This window comes from Strix uralensis, chromosome 5, assembly GCF_047716275.1.
Source record: "Strix uralensis isolate ZFMK-TIS-50842 chromosome 5, bStrUra1, whole genome shotgun sequence".
NCBI lineage: Eukaryota > Metazoa > Chordata > Aves > Strigiformes > Strigidae > Strix > Strix uralensis.
This window is the reverse complement of record NC_133976.1, coordinates 33,265,331-33,281,185: the sequence shown is the minus strand read 5'-3', so window position 1 is coordinate 33,281,185 and position 15,855 is coordinate 33,265,331. Positions and strand designations below refer to the sequence as shown.

The 15,855-nt window shown below is 40.9% G+C and overlaps 1 protein-coding gene across 2 annotated transcripts in view; it reads right to left on the bottom strand.

Moving 5' to 3' along the window:
- The window catches only part of PDZRN4 (PDZ domain containing ring finger 4), a 265,473-nt gene that overhangs the window by 43,265 nt on the left and 206,353 nt on the right, over positions 1-15,855 (bottom strand). For both annotated transcript variants that reach the window (XM_074869353.1, XM_074869354.1), the window contains one exon: positions 1,195-1,448. In XM_074869353.1, coding sequence (XP_074725454.1) covers positions 1,195-1,448 — 254 coding nt within the window. The remainder of the gene's footprint in view (positions 1-1,194; positions 1,449-15,855) is intronic.

Genomic DNA, 15,855 nt, shown 5'->3' with positions numbered 1-15,855 from the left:
ATCTACAACCCAGGCTCACAAATTGTTCAAGAACTCACATAAAACAACTTACATTATCCTCTCTTGTTACAGTTATAACACAGTGGTAAAGTGCATTTGAGTAACTGCACACTTACAAATGTCAGTAAACTGTACTGTTAAATAGGCTTGGAGCACAAAGAAAGAGATCTTTACAGTGTGCACTTAGGTACAGCCTCAGACCCAAGGCTGGATCCCAACCACGCAGCACCCAGTGCAGATCTATCTTAGCAGAGGTGGGAAACTCTTCCCCATGCTGAAGCACGGAACTTCAATCACAGTAGCACACAGTTTAATAATATCCAGTAACAACTCAAAAATATACACATATCATGTTCCTAGCTGTGCAGCAGTTAAGTGGCAGGCTCAATCCAGCATTTGGCTGGCAAGTTCTCTCTGAGATAACCATCTACCCAGCTTACCTAGAACTTCTAAAAATGGAGCTACATCAAAGTCAAAAGTGGTATGTTCTCCATTAGCATCTATCTATCTTCTGAGATGCACAGCATGCCAGAAAGTCAGTGGAAAAGCTCTAGGGCTATCAGAGTTTTGCTGGCTACAGACAGAGGGTAAGGGTCAACCACTAGATGATGTTACTCATGAGGTGGAGTACAAAGAGGAAGAAGCCTACATTCTATTTTTGTATAAGCACCACCTGCTGATATTTGCACTCAATTCAGTATTAAAGAATTTGACTGAGGGATAATTTAATTCATATCATCTGCCATATGACAGGCGAAATTGTACTTTTGATCTCTGTATTTTTTGAATTGTTTTGCTTTGATAAGGGGACCTATAAATGAAATAATTTGTTTCCTTGATTTTTTGGTAAGAAATTTGGAAGAACAAAAAGCAACAAGACAGCTCTTTCTAGGTTTGAGGAAGCCTTTCTGGTACTTTGGCACACAGAAGTGTTTTTCTTCGTGACTAGGGCTTAGCTTTGGATGAACAAACATATGAACACAAAGTAAACATGGCCAAGATTCCTTCCTGTAGCTCTAAACCATGAGTAGAGTTTGGAAAAACTGTTATTGAAGCCTGAATGGGACAGTGGTTACCAACAACATTTATAATTTATTTAAAGTGTTCCTGAGACTTTTTTCAAGAGAAGGCTACAAGCCTAACACTGCAATGCCTCAATCCCACAAGTAAACAGCAAGAGAAGATAAACCGCACCTGTCTGAAAGTAGAAAAGGGCAGATATCAGGAACTGGTGGTGTGGAAGGCCTTAGTTTGGCCAGAGCCATAATGTGCTCAAAAGTGATGTCAGTCTGAGTGCTGGCATCCACGAGCCGAACATCCTGAGAGCTACCGTGAGCTTTGCTAATTGGGGCTCGTCGTAAAACCTGAACTACAATTGGCTCCTTGGCATTGCGAAAAGCTTCCACTGCCTCTTCGTGAGTGGCTTTGGAGAGGTCCTTCCCATTGACCTAGAGAAAACCAGAAAAATATACCAAAGGTTACTCACAAGAGAAAAGGCAACATAAAAATATGGGTGTGAAATATAGGGGGCTGAATTATTTGTGCAGTACATCAGACCACGTGCTGACATTGACTGGACTATACTTTGGCATCCATGCAAGAGGGAAGATAGAGCTGGGAGGAGACATAAATTCTTTAATCTTTGCTAGAAATTAGAAATAGTTTGAACTCTTTCATAACTGCCCCAATGGTATGTGAACACAGCAAAGAAACTTTTAAAAACTACTTTAAAAGGACATTTAAGATTATTTCTCTCACGCTATTTTACTCACCTCATAAAATACAAATAAAAAAGAAGGGGTGCTTTAATTTTCAATTTCAGCATTGTCTGTGGCATGCAACTGTTTTAAAGGATTTCTGGCACACCATTATTATTAATGCAGATGTCAATAAACATGTCTCTGATGTCTAAAAAGAAACCAGGCCAATTTTCAATGTTTTGTCACTTATCTGCTGTGGCCATTATACCATCATTAAGACCAAAGATAGATTTGACTAACACAGTCAGCTGCTGCTCTTTTAAGGAAAGAGAAATCTAAATCAAACAAACTGAAGAAATAATTTTCTACAAACAGATGAATAATAAACCAGAGAAAAATATGCTGCAAATGCAGCACGGCTTGGCAAAACTAAAAAGACTAAAAAAATAAAAAACTAAAAGGTTTCTCTCTGCTACAGGCAAAGCAGCAAATTCTTCCCAGTCTAGATGAGGCCTTAGGGTATTAAAAAAGGTAACTGCAAGGCTGGGTGATGCTAAATTCATATGAATTCAGGTGTTTAGGGCAAAATTCCCAAGTATTAGCCCACTACAAAATGCGAGGGCAAATTTGTCAATGGCAGTCAGTAGCTAAGCCCTTGGACAACATCTTTATATAGAAACATCTTTATATAGAAAATACCATTCTGCTGTTTCCAGAGCAATGGGACTGCTGTTGACTGCTCCACAGGACCTTACTGTTTTGAGCTACTGTGGAGATGAGAGAGGATCCTGTGCTGGGGTAGAAAAGCAGGGTTTTATAGTAAGAAATGTCAATATGTGAAGGGTATCAAAACCTAATTAAAATTTATATCCCTGTGAAAATCTCTGCACGGGCAGCAAATCAGAAATAGGATTCTACTGCAAGTTCATGCCCAAATTAACTGTGGTACAGACAATGAAGTCATAAAACTTCTGCTTAATGAATTAAGTCTAAACCCTCCCCAGAAATGGGAAGGACCCCATAACTGACTTGTCCCCAGTGCCTGCAAATATTGGTTGAAACCAAAATTTCTTTGCCACATCACTTTCATTCAAGAAATTCTTGGAACTTTCTTGTCAAAAAGGAAAAATATGTGAACAAGAACAATGCCAGCAAACTCAAAAGAGCCTTCAGTAACATTTTTAAGCCTGTCAGGAGAAGCATTTGCAATTAAAAATGTCATATTTGAGGCAACATGTGTAATCATAGTCCTGTCTATATGTGGTTGGCCATTAATTACATGTATGTATCAACTCAAAACATTTCCAGAGTATGTGCTCAAGTACAAGGTAGAACCAGTTTTCCTCTGACACAACTTTCAAAGAAGCGACACCTTCACAGCCACACTACTCACAAGGACATGCAAAATAACCACAGTCACCAATACAAAGGTCAATTGATCTTTCTAGCTAGCCCTGATGCTGTATGTGGTGATAAGAAGGCTAGAAATTATCTGAACAGATTTCTATACATAAAAAAGCTCAAAACTCTCTGTGCTGAATGCCTGGGATCCCCAGAAGTACCATACCATCACAGCCCAGACTGTGATCAAGTAATATGAACAGCAGTTAGGTTGGTCACCTAAGTTTAATGCATATGTATGGTTTCTCTGATGACTGAAGCCAAAAATGTTAAGATTTTATGTTAAGATTTTATTGCTTAAATGATCATCCATCACATTATAACCTGTGCTACATTAGTGTAAGTTACCTGGAAAAATATCAGTGGTATATAAGAGGAAGGACCAGAACAGTCAAGGAACAAGTCATGTTAGAAGAAAATAAAAGAAATTTCCCCGAGGAGTGAGCTTCTGCAAAGCCTCTTCAAGAGCACAAGTTACACTGCCAGGGTGTTCCGACTCAGCCCCATCTAACAGAGGCAATTAGAGATAAAGCTTCAAGCCTGGGTCTTCTAGTCACACTTCAGTTCCAGCCTCTGCTTCATTCTTGCTTCTAACTCAGATCCTATCAATGACACAACTTTCCAGAGTTTCTGCAGTTTTTGTAACAAGGGTGTCCTATAGGTCCCGAGTAACTCTTATTCCTAAGGCCCTAGCACAAGAAAAATTACTTTTCTGCCTCCCAAATTCCTTTTAATACTTTGAAAGTTTTAAATAACTATACAGTTTTTCTCCTAAAAGCAAATGCTTGGGAATAAATACCACATAGCACTGTACAAATTTTTTCCCCTAATCAAGTATAAAACACACAATCCTTTGTATCCCATCTGAACTACATGGTTTTTGGTACAAACTGACCATTTTATCACATATCTTCATCAGCAAAGCAAAAAGATATTTGGATAGCATACAAAATATATTAATAGATTTTTTTGGAAAACCAGAAGCTCTGTTTATTCACATCAGTTAATACTTATCACTTTTTCTGAGGAAACAGACATCAATTCACAACAATGCCATTTACATGCAAATTTTATTTCTGAAGAGTAATAATATTTTAAAGTCACATGAGTGTGAAAAATCACAAAAGATACACATTTTCATTCATTCTGGGAACCTATGGCTGACCTCTGTTTTCATTTAAATGTCTATTTAATTTAAAGACTTTAAAAACATTCCATCCTTTATGTTGGTTTCTTATGAAATACAAGCACTTTGGACACCCAATACTTGTTTAAATTGTCACTTGAAGTTAATCAACACACTTTGTCGATCTGCATAAAGGTCGCCTAATTTATGAATGCTGACTTTCTCAGAAGAAAATCTATAGCTGAATTACTCTATGCTGGCAGCTGTCCTGCCCACTTGGGGCTGGGAAGAGAGAATTTATTTTAAAAACTAAAGCCAATACTACAGATGGGGTTGGAAGCTCCCTTCACATGGCTTCTTTAAGGGTTTTCTGTCTCCTGCATTATCCCCCAACTTAACACTCACATATAGTTATCCTGGGAGCTGTAGACAGCTGAGCCCTTATTTACAGCAAGCCACTTACAGGTTCTTAGTGGATGATTAAATAAATTCCTTGCCTCAGAAAGGTTACTTTCAGTGGAATCCAGGGTACTATTTTAAGTGGATAGAGAAATCAGTCACTTTTAACAGTCAACACAAAGACATGGGAATACATTTGTTGTAGCAGATGGGCTAATTAATCCACAAGCAAGTTGTGAATGTTAAATAAAGAATATATCTTTTCTCATGTAAACCATCCTCCTGCCCTGTTTGATCAAGCTTCTGTTTAATGAACACTCTTCCCCCAGCTTTTGGACACACTGCAAAGTCTGGGCCACTTGTCAACATCTCCCCCAGAGTGACTGGTGGCCACTGCCTGGATCCTGGCCATCCCCTTTGGATTCTTGCTCTGAATCCAGCTACATGCAAAACTTCATCAGCGTCAGAAAATAAACAAGCAAACGGGCTTTGTCTTTCATGCACAAATCAACTGACATTGGCCAACTGCCACTTCTAATGCCAGCACCACTGTGCATAGGCTTATTCCCACTCACACAGAGGTGGACAGCAGAAAAGGAAGGAGGAACAGGACTAAATAACAAAACAGTGACTATAAAAAAATTGTAGGCAAATGGTTGTTATGTTACCCTTGTGCTTTGAGCTCTAAAAAAAAAAAAAAGAAAAATCAGTTCTTCAGTGAAGACTGCTTCCAGGATTTAAGTGCCTGTGACTGAGAAATGAAATAGCCTTGTCTTCTAACACTTTTCTGCTCTTGAAGATTTCTTTTAACAGTGGCCAGAGTTTTTGAATCAAGAGGGCCAGAAATATTGATATGTTTCCTGTAGTCTTTACTTCCTCCACATTAAGAGAAAAAGGAAAAAAGAAGAAAGGGGAAAAAAGGAAAAAAGATATGTAGTCATGTGAATGCAACCATTAAGAAAGGTGTCACATTAGGAGCTCATGAGATAACCTCAGCAAATACACAGCATATGCAAGTTGAAATTTCAGATCAACTCTGCTGAAGTAAAATCCTTGGAGACCCTCCATTTAATCAGTAAAGGCAAAGGGAAGAATAACCAGAGCATTCTGCTAGAGCAGAGACATCCAGACATAAGGGTATCCCAGCGAAATGACAGAGATGCTGTCTGACGTGATACTGGAGTTCACACAAGGCTCACTGTCTTAGGAGATTTCAACACCCAGGCAGAAGATGCCTCTAACCTGACAGGTGCTAAATCTGCTCTCATCACAGTCATCTCTTCACCTCCAATCCCTTGCCCTAAATACATCCAGGCTACCACGCACCCTGGGTGCATCTTTGGATTGCAAACTGGCACAAAGGATCGAATGCTGTCCCTCAGTTTGACCAGTCCTTCTTTAGCACAGGAATTTGAGCCCTTCCTAACTGCAAGCCACAGAAAAAGAACAAATGCATACCACCTTTCTCCCAGACTTTCAGCTTTCAGCACATACAGACTCCAGAAAACATCTACCGCTGAGGGCCACCAGCTGTGAGGCTCTCTGGGCAGGACAGGGGGACACAGGACATATGAGCTACCAGTGGCACGTGTGCTGGAGGGGACACTCCAACTCTTCTGCTAACACAAATGTGATAGCTCATCTACAGAAAGGGCATTCGACACGCTGACCTTTTAGGTTACAGTTCAGTACCAACCTGCATTTCTTCAGCAAGTTAATCTGAAAGGTAGCAAATTCAGCCATCATCCAATACCACTATCTCAGTCAGGGTTCACATAAGTTCAGTAAAGGGACAACTTTTATTATGCTGGTTAATGACACTTCCTCTTCCTTAGCCAGATGAGTTAAGCAATGCTTGTTCCTATTTGATCTTTTGTTGCCCTCACCACGAAATCTTGTCATCCTTCCTAAAAGCTACACAAGCTGCTGAACACGCAGGCTCTGGCTGCTTCCCTCAGGCTCAACCACAGACTTGTAATGAGAATCAAATCTCCATTACCTGTAGAGCTGAGGTTTGTCCTGTTTGTGTAGCTGGTTCAACAATACTGAATAGACCCAGGCAATACCCAGTACCACAGCCGTCTGTTCATCTTCCTATGCGTAACCAGAACCACTTCCAGTTCCCGGTATTTAACAGAAATGTACTGTGGCTGAACTGCCTATGGCTAACCCTTAATCTAAGCAAGACTAAATAAATGCTACAAAAAGTGGGAAAACATAGAAATACACTATTTCCACTCTGCAAGGCTTCCTTCCAGAGGGAGGCAACTCAGTGACTTCTTGGAAATTTTTATTATCTCAACAGCAGCTGTCAGAAAAAAGCACCCTTCTTTCAACTGACCTCAAGACGGTGCTTCATTTTGCCAGAGTTGTCCACCGTGATCAGTGCATCTGTGGGCAGGCCTGACAGCTGCAACTTCTCCATAAGAAGGACATGATGTATCCTCAAAAGGCCCCAGTTGAGAGCTGGACACTGCGTGGAAGTATTTTCTAACAAGCTATCCTAGGGAACTGAAAAGATTTTTAAACTGGATTTGAAAAAATGCCCCAGGTAGATGTACAGGGAATGGAGAAATAGTTCTCATCACAACTGCAGTAAACTACAGCAAACTAGCGAGCAAGGTAACTAACACAGAAGTGTTTGTGTAACTTTGGTTCTCCAACAAACTCTAATTTAGTATCTTTTTCTCCATTATTTTGCCTTCTCTACCCAGTCATCTCTAACTAAAACAAAACTGGTGCTACAAAAAGAATTTCCCAAAACTTTGTGTGGAGAATTGTGCCCTATGTTTTAAAAGAAAAGTCAAGACCATTGTAAGCAAAGAAATCACTGAATATCCCCCACTCCCCCTTTAGGAGGAGGTTTGGAGTTTTAAATCCCAAATTTATTGACTGCCTAATTGTATTTAAGGTATTCAGTATAGGAAAATGATGGTGTTTTAGATGCACGCCTATAGCCTGCTTCCAGCTGCCTAGGTTGGACACAACTATCATTCACCACAAATGCCTTAGGGCATTTCAATCTCCTCTAACAGTGTATGGAAAAGTCCACCCTGGGAGACATCTGACATTTCCATGCCTAAAGTCTCTGTGGATCTGGGCCCTCACCTTGGGACATATTTCAGAAAAACACTTGGATGCTACAGTTCACACCTCCAGGATAACTATGCCTGCTCCAACAAGTTTAAAAGCACTGCTGATTTAGCAGTTTTAATCTGTGGCCAAAATGCGACCTGAATTCCTGTGTTTCATAAGATAAGGCTTGGGTGTCTGCGTAACTGGAGAATACCCCCTCCACCTCCTCACTGTGTCTTACAGCAATGCACATCTCACAAAGATCCTTTCAAGTCCTTTATTGCTGATGTTCAACAACATCACAACAGCTCAGAAAGCTGAGCTTGGAAAGCACAGCAACAGCTCAGAAAAGATTCACTTGAGTTTTGAAAGAAAGAATGTACTATTATCTGCAATTCTCTTGGTTTGTGTTATCCGCAATTCTCTTGGTTTGTGAGTGAAATGAAAACACCAAATTAAATTTAAGAATCACTGCATTAGTTTTGCAGTGAGCTGCCTGGAGGCAGGTGCTGGTAGACATACATTTGGGAGCAGTTGTTATTCTCCCTTTTCTGACTCCCTCAAACTGCCTGGCAGACCTGATGCTAGTTGCTATGGCCATCTTTCTTGCATCCTTTTCCAGCTGGTATTCCCAGTCTCATTCTCCTCTCCCTTGCTTTGCTATCTCTGGTCTCTCTCTTCTCTCCTCTCTCTTAGGCTGTCTGCTCTTCTCACTGCCTTTTTCTTTCAGTGTGACCCTTCTTTGCTCCCCAGGGGTTTCCCTTCTCTCATACTTGCTGATTCCAGCACCCTCCATCTTTCCTTTCTAAAACCCTTCTCCACGAAGACCTGCTGCTGCCCTCTCACTGAACCTGTCCCCTTCCTGCGGGGTGGGAATGCCGGCACTTGTCATTTTCCCATGGTGACAGCTGGACAGTCTGAACACTCATGAGGTCTGCCTTCGCCAGCACCTCCTGGTACCAACACAAATGCTCAGCTAACCCAGATGGTGATGTAACAAGGCTGGAGTGTATTTACTATGTAAATTGCTTTTAATATTGACAAACAGTTTTTCTGATGATATTAGGATTCTGCCTGAGGGCAATAAAGACTAAACTAGCTGTGGCATGCATAAAATACGTTGAGTTACTTCTTGATATAATTAGACCACCATTTATTACATTAATCATCGCAAACTTTTTCTATTTGTGGATAGGACATTATATAAATCTCTCATGAGATCTACCACACACAGCAACCCTTTGATGGTGGGGAAAAATACAATCAAAGGCTAGTGTGTGTGCTCAGAACAAATCATTTTTATCTCCTGCACTGAATTTCAGCCCATGCACTGAATGCTGTATTCTCCTGTGAACTTCACAGTGTCTCTGCTCTACGACAAGCTCACTCCAATTTCTGTTCCGGGGAAGAGGCACTTCAAAAGGTAGTTGCCATTAAAGTTTTAGGAGATCAAATTAATGACATTCTTTATTCATCTGCAATTCCCAAAGACTAATGGAAGAGGCTGAATGGCAGATTTCAAGACTCTGTAAATAACGTGTAGTCACTTTTCTCCTTTTCAGGGAAACATATTCTACATTTCACTACACTCTCTTTCACCTCTAAAAAAACCCCAGCCTTCCATGGACTCAGCCACAGCTGGCATCCCCGCATGAATGTTACACTTATCACTGTCATACCAATTCATCCACATACAGACACCTGAAACTCCTGGTCTCCTCCGAACTGAGTAGTTTAAAAAGATAGATGGCTGCCTTCTGGCTAATTGTGGGAGTTCTTTCATTACAATAAAAAGACTTTTTATATCTTGAGTGACTTTATAAGCAGTGAATAATGAGACTTAAAGTCTCTGGAAAAGAGTCCACTGATCAAATGCTAGGATAACTTATGGGCACAGTGACCTTTTCCTCAGTAAGATACTCCAAACTGCTGCTGTTGGCACATTATTAAAATTCCCCATTTAAGGCATGTAGTTAGGCACAAGGCAGATTTTATATTTTATTTTAAAATTCAATTTAAGGTAGCATAGCAAGAGCTAGAGCTCTCCCAGAGCTGAGAACTAACTCCTGCCTGCTCCAGCTGTGCAGGAGCAGGACAGATGGCTGTGGCAGTGCAGGCAGCTGGCCGGGTCTCACTGCCCTACTCCCAACTGCGGTGCCAGCACTGGGAGCCTGCTTCCCCTGTGCACAGCAACCCTTGCCCCAGCAAGGGAGCACATTTCTGCCAGCACGTCCACCAGCAAGCACCAGCACACTGGGCTGGCTCTTACAAAGCTGCAGAGAAGAGCAGCCAACAGCACATTGCCTTCAGCCTCTCTGGTAAGTAGAGTTTTGCCTTGGCCAAGAGGGTGCTCCATGTGCCAGCATTCCACACTGCAAAACAGCAGCAATGTTAAACCCAACGTCAGAGCACTGAGACTGGTCTCATCCCCAACTGAAACCCTGGCCAGTCCCAGGTGCTGCCACACGTCTAACCCAAGCCAGTGTCCTGCTGGGGTGCCAACACATGAAGTGCTAAGGTCAGAGTGCTCCCCAGCATCTTACACTTGCTTTTCTTTAATGGATGTACAATAGATTTTCTCTACTTTAACACGTGTTTCTCACTGTGTATCTGTTTTAATTGTCATCTTGAATGAAAAGGCTCTTCCTCTCTTGAAATAAAACTTTCATTATTTTTCTATTCTTCTTTCATGCTGCCTCAACACTAATTTGACACTGTTGTTCTCCACTGATTTTTATGGCTTTCCTCCACAAAAAGCATACTGGCAATTTTTTGGGGCATAATAGTATTTGCAAAAATGCCTTCCAACTTTCTACAGGACTAAATATTTAAAAATACTTCTGACAAACTCACATGTATTTAGATTCGCTCAGCCATAGGGGCTGACACAGCAATAGATTACAGTGAAGTTTAACTTCATTCTGCCTCTGGAACATGGCATATGGCAACTTCCTTGATCTCTTTTTCAAAGATGTGAATTCAGAGGAACCGCTCATTTGGTAAAACCAAGCAAGTGATGGGGCCTTACCTGCCATTCAAAAGTCCATCAAATTAGTACCACAAAGTTCCCAGTAGCTTTTAGGAAATCTTAGCAACAGTTTTTATTTGAACATCAAGAGAGTAGGGAATATTAGTGATAGCATGCTTGTACACATTTTAGTTACACACAATGAACACAAAAGAAACTACATGTAGATGCATAGAAAAGGGATCTTATGAAACATATTTGTGTTTATTTCTTCCCTTTTGCTTCTCTCTCTCCTACTTCGATCATCCTTTAAAGACTATTTAGTCATGTAGGATTACTTTATTTTTCTACTGAGTGATGGCTTACTGCACTGACAGAAATATTTGAAGCTGAGTTTCTAAAGTTTAACTGCCACATTCCTTCTTAGCAGGAAGAATGGTAAGGGATGTGAATATTAGGACCAGCTTAATTCTATCATATTTATACAGCATCATGGCTGTGTACACATCTTCAGTAGTAAGAGCTGCAGCTCCTTCCTGGCTAAAAATCAATTACAGCTGCTATTTCTGTCCCAGCATTTCTATGTCTGTTTTTCGTTCTGGAGTGTCTCTCTCCTTCCTCTCTCCATATCTCTGCCTTCCTTCACCACTTCCTTCCTCTGTTTTATTCCATTTGCCTCTTTGGCTTCCTTCCCTTATCTTTCTCTTGCTCCTTTGACTTCCTTTATCTTCTTGGGTTTGGTCTCTGCAGTGTCAGCAGCAGCAGCCACTCCTAGTGGCTAACAGCTTTAGTGCCTAACACCTGCAAAGGGAATCTTCCCCTGCATGAAGTTTACACGTGAAGCCCCTCCATAATGGCTTCAGGAGAGAATGAATTAGCTGGCTTGTTTCCTCAATGGACTCTCAAAAAATCAGCAAAGGGCAATTACTGAGAAAATTCACACAACGCTCATCAGTTTCCTTTTCCCAGGCAATTCCGGGTGTACGGCAAGACTCTGTCAGAGCTGCTGTTCCAGCTCTCCAAGGCATGGCAAGGCTGTTAAGGACCAAATGGCTGAAAACATATGGCAGGGAGCTTACACACAGCTGGTAGCCAAGGCTGTGCAGTTGACTGGCCACTGAATATGCTGCATGAATCAGATTTGTACCATTGCCTTGAAATACTACAAATATCATTGAAATCCAGATTTTGAAGAATCTTTGTGTTAACTGTTCAGAGAAAAATCTGAGTTTTGGACACGTATGGGCAGTTCTTGCTGCTTTCAATTGCCGTGCACTGACATCAGATGGTGCAGTTTAGCATACAAAGCAGAAAAGATCTTTTAACATCAGGAACAGAGTAATTCTTTCTGTTCAAAGCAACAGAGTTATCCTTTAATATCTAATGAGATTATCTGACAGGCTGTTGATTATTTATGTAAAAGCAACATGAACAGTTGAATTAAAACACTGAAGAAAATACTGCAATCCACACTTTATACTTCCTACACTTAGGTATTTAGAAAAAAATGCCAGAGTGAAAAGACTGTGTCTTTTTGGTTATAGAGTATCAAACACCACAGAGCCCCAAAGTAAGTAGGGCCTTCTAGATATTGCCGCAGTAAAAATAATGATTACGCATCTGTGCTGAGAATTTAGGTGATGAATTGTAAGGGGACATGAATTAAGATAGTCACGCTTGAAAATAAAGTTTATGGCCTAGACAATGAAAATACTGTAACCATGGCACTGTGGGATATCAAGACAAAGACAATGTAATATTTGTTTTGTCTCAGGAATAAAAATGAGGTTTTCTTTTAAAAATTTTTCTTTTAAAAATGTGTTTTTCTTTTTTAAATTTCTATGACAGTTCAAAAAAGAAAAAGGTAGATACCAGTAAAAGAAGAAATAAGGCACTTGATTATATATTAAAAGTGTTAAGTGGACATAAATTCCTGCTGGCAATATACAAATTATAGACATAGGATTATTTTTTAAAGGTAGATATAAGTTCTGTATGTGCTTATAAAAGAATGATTAACAGCTGACTATCTAGAAATGCTTTTAATAACCTTCAAAACCAGCATAGTGTTTGTAAAAATGAAGTTCCTGAAGAAGTGAAGTCATTTCACCAAAATCAGCAACACTGAAAGGTAACACTTCTCAACTGAACTTCTTAATTAAAGCCCACAGACAGATTTTAAGGTGTCATCTTACTGTGACTTCTGCCTTGCAGTGTTTATTTATACTAACTTCTGCAACCTTCTTCAGCAAGAGGCAAGAACATGTGGCAAAATGTAAAATTTCTACACTGGGCACAAGTATAAACTGGGAGAGGAGTGGTTGAAGAGCAGCTCTGCAGAAAGGGATCTGGGGGTGCTGGTTGACAGAGGTTCCATATGAGCCAGCAGAGTGCCCTGGCAGCCAAGAGGGCAAACTGCATCCTGGGGTGCATCAAACACAGCATAACCAGCCGGGCAAAATTGGTGATTATCCCACTGTATTCAGCATTGGTGCTGCCTCACCTTGGGTGCTGTGTGCAGTTCTGGGCCCTGCAATTTAAGAAGGATGTGAAGGTTCTTGAATGTGTCCACAGGAGGGCATCAAAACTCACGAAAGGGCTGGAAGGCATGTCCTATGAGGAGAAGCTGAGGACTTCAGGTTTCTCTAGTTTGGACAAAAGGAGGCTGAGGGACCACTTCATTGCTCTCTACAGCTTCCTAAGGAGGGAAGTGCAGAGGGAGGTGCTGATCTCTTCCCCCTGGTATCCAGTGATAGGACATGGGGGAATGGTTCAAAGCTGCACCAGGGGAGGTTTAGAGTGGATATTAGGAAACATTTCTTTACTGATAGGGTGGTCAAACATTGGAACAGGCTTCCTAGAGAGGTGGTTGATGCCACAAGCCTGTCAGTGTTTAAGAGGCATTTGGACAATGCCCTTAATAACATGCTTTAACTTTTGGTCAGCCCTGAATTGGTCAGGTAATTGGACTAAATTATTGTTGTAGGTCCTTTCCAACTGTAAATATTCTATTCTATTCTCTGCTATTCTAAAATACTCTATTCTATACTCACAGAAACCAAAATATAATGTTGCAACACCACAGCTTGTAAAATTTTTATTTGTACTTTAAATAGGAGGCAGACAGGGAGAAGCAACATAGGCTTGCAACTGGATGGATATATTGCAGCGAAGTGCATATTTCAACCAAGTCCTAATTCTAGATGTTCTTACAGCTTAGATGGACTTGGATTCAAGGGTTTCTTCTTGGCTTGTTTGAAAAGGTTATATTTTAGAAAGGCTCAGTTGGAGAAAAGCATATTTTTCCCCTTAAATTTAAAATCAAATAGGCTCCTGTTTCAAAATCCACGTCATGTAGGACTTACTAGGGAGTAGCTTTCATGTTACTGCTGATACATTCTTTAAGAAAGCCTGGTTCCTTTAAACTTTCATGGTAAGCTGGCTTTACAAGCTAGCCAAGTAAAATGTCATAGCATAAAGTTATTGGTGAAAAGAACCGCAGCTGAAAAGCAGAGACTTCCAATAAATTAAGAAATGTCTGACACCAGTTCAAAATGGCAGGGCAAAATTTAAGCAAACCTTCCCCACCCGAGGAGAGGCAGACAGGCATAAATCATTCCCAGCAATCAATTCTGCTCTTTGAATTTGTCTTGACACTTGTTGGGCTCAGTTGGTGACATGGAACCATGACAGAAAGGCCAGGCCACTAGGGAAATTTGGCCAGCTTCCACATCTGAGAGTGAACCACCCAACTGCAGGTCTCCAACCCTTGTTCCACTGTTCTTTTTCCCAAAGCATAAAACATTTTGTCCGCTGTGTTTCAGGTCAGCCTCCAAGATGTCAGGATAAAGAAAATTTTTTGATTACTGTTAGTACAAAAGACAAGAAATACTGTGTGAGATTCCAGCCAGGAATGGCACAGGTAGTTTTGCAGGCAGACAATTTAAAAATAAACCTGCCAAGTTAATATTCATGGTTTTGTTTCTCACTGTGACTACGTTGCAGTTAATTACTCATATTCTGTTAGACAGCAAGCAAAAAGTCTGAGAAAAGGGACTGCAGGTTTCAAATTCTGTGGAAATTCAGTATTTACATACATAGGAGACAAATCTACTCTTAATGGAGATTCTCAGAGAAGAAGATTTTTGTGGGAAAGAACTTGCATACTGGCCTCGAGTGCTTTCATTATTACCAAATGGAAATACCATCATGCTCAGTCATCACAGTTAAGGTAGCCAGTGCTATCTTACACATATCCAGAATACGCACTTTTTTCCTCACCTCCCTGTCCAAAACTCAGCCTTAGGAAAACCCAGAAATGGCGAGGTCAGGTACCCAGCCATGCAATCTTAATCTCCAGCTTCCCCCTGATGCCTGCGACAGTCAGTGGAAACAAGCTGCAGGCAAGCCATCACATCCAGTAAGTCACACAGCTCTATCGAGCGAGAGAGGGATTACTTGGAGCAGCTTGTGATACTGTGATCTCAGAGAGGGCAATGCTATCCCATCTGACATCCTCATAAGTGATCAGCAGATGAGGTGCATGAGTACCAAAAGGGATTCAGTATCCTCATTTCACCCTGTGTTGTTTGGGTAGGAGGAGGCACAGAGCCCCTCAAAGGTTGTCAGGCAGGAGATGCATGTGGTCTATGGGGCAAGCGAAGAGCCATCATGCACAACAGGCTGGAAGCAAACTCAAAAGGCACTTCTGGAGCTTCCATCGAAGCCTTGCAGTTAAGCAGACATTTCTCCCTACCAGGTCTTCCCTTTTACTCCAGGCCCAGGATAGGCAGACAGACTTCTTTAAAAGTAAGGAAATCAACGGAACACAAGACTTTCCCCTTCCCTTAAAAAATGAGGACAGTAAGGATTGGGGGCAGTAACAGCTGCATATTGACACTGTAGTCTAACGAATAACCTGTTTGCCTAGAAATTGGGAAAGCTGAACTCAGCATAATTGAGTATGAAATCATGTCTTTCACTCTGCAAGGGAGTCCTTCCATCACGTTACTGGACATTTTGGAACCCAAGAAATTACACACTGCTTTCTGAAGCTAAAATTTGAAGTAATTAAGTATCATCTAACCAGCTATTAAATAGGGCTGAAGTTAAGGAGCTAGTGTGGGTAGGTGAAGGCAAACTCTTCTGAAATGCTCTCTCTGTCTCAGTCAAATGGGTATAACAGC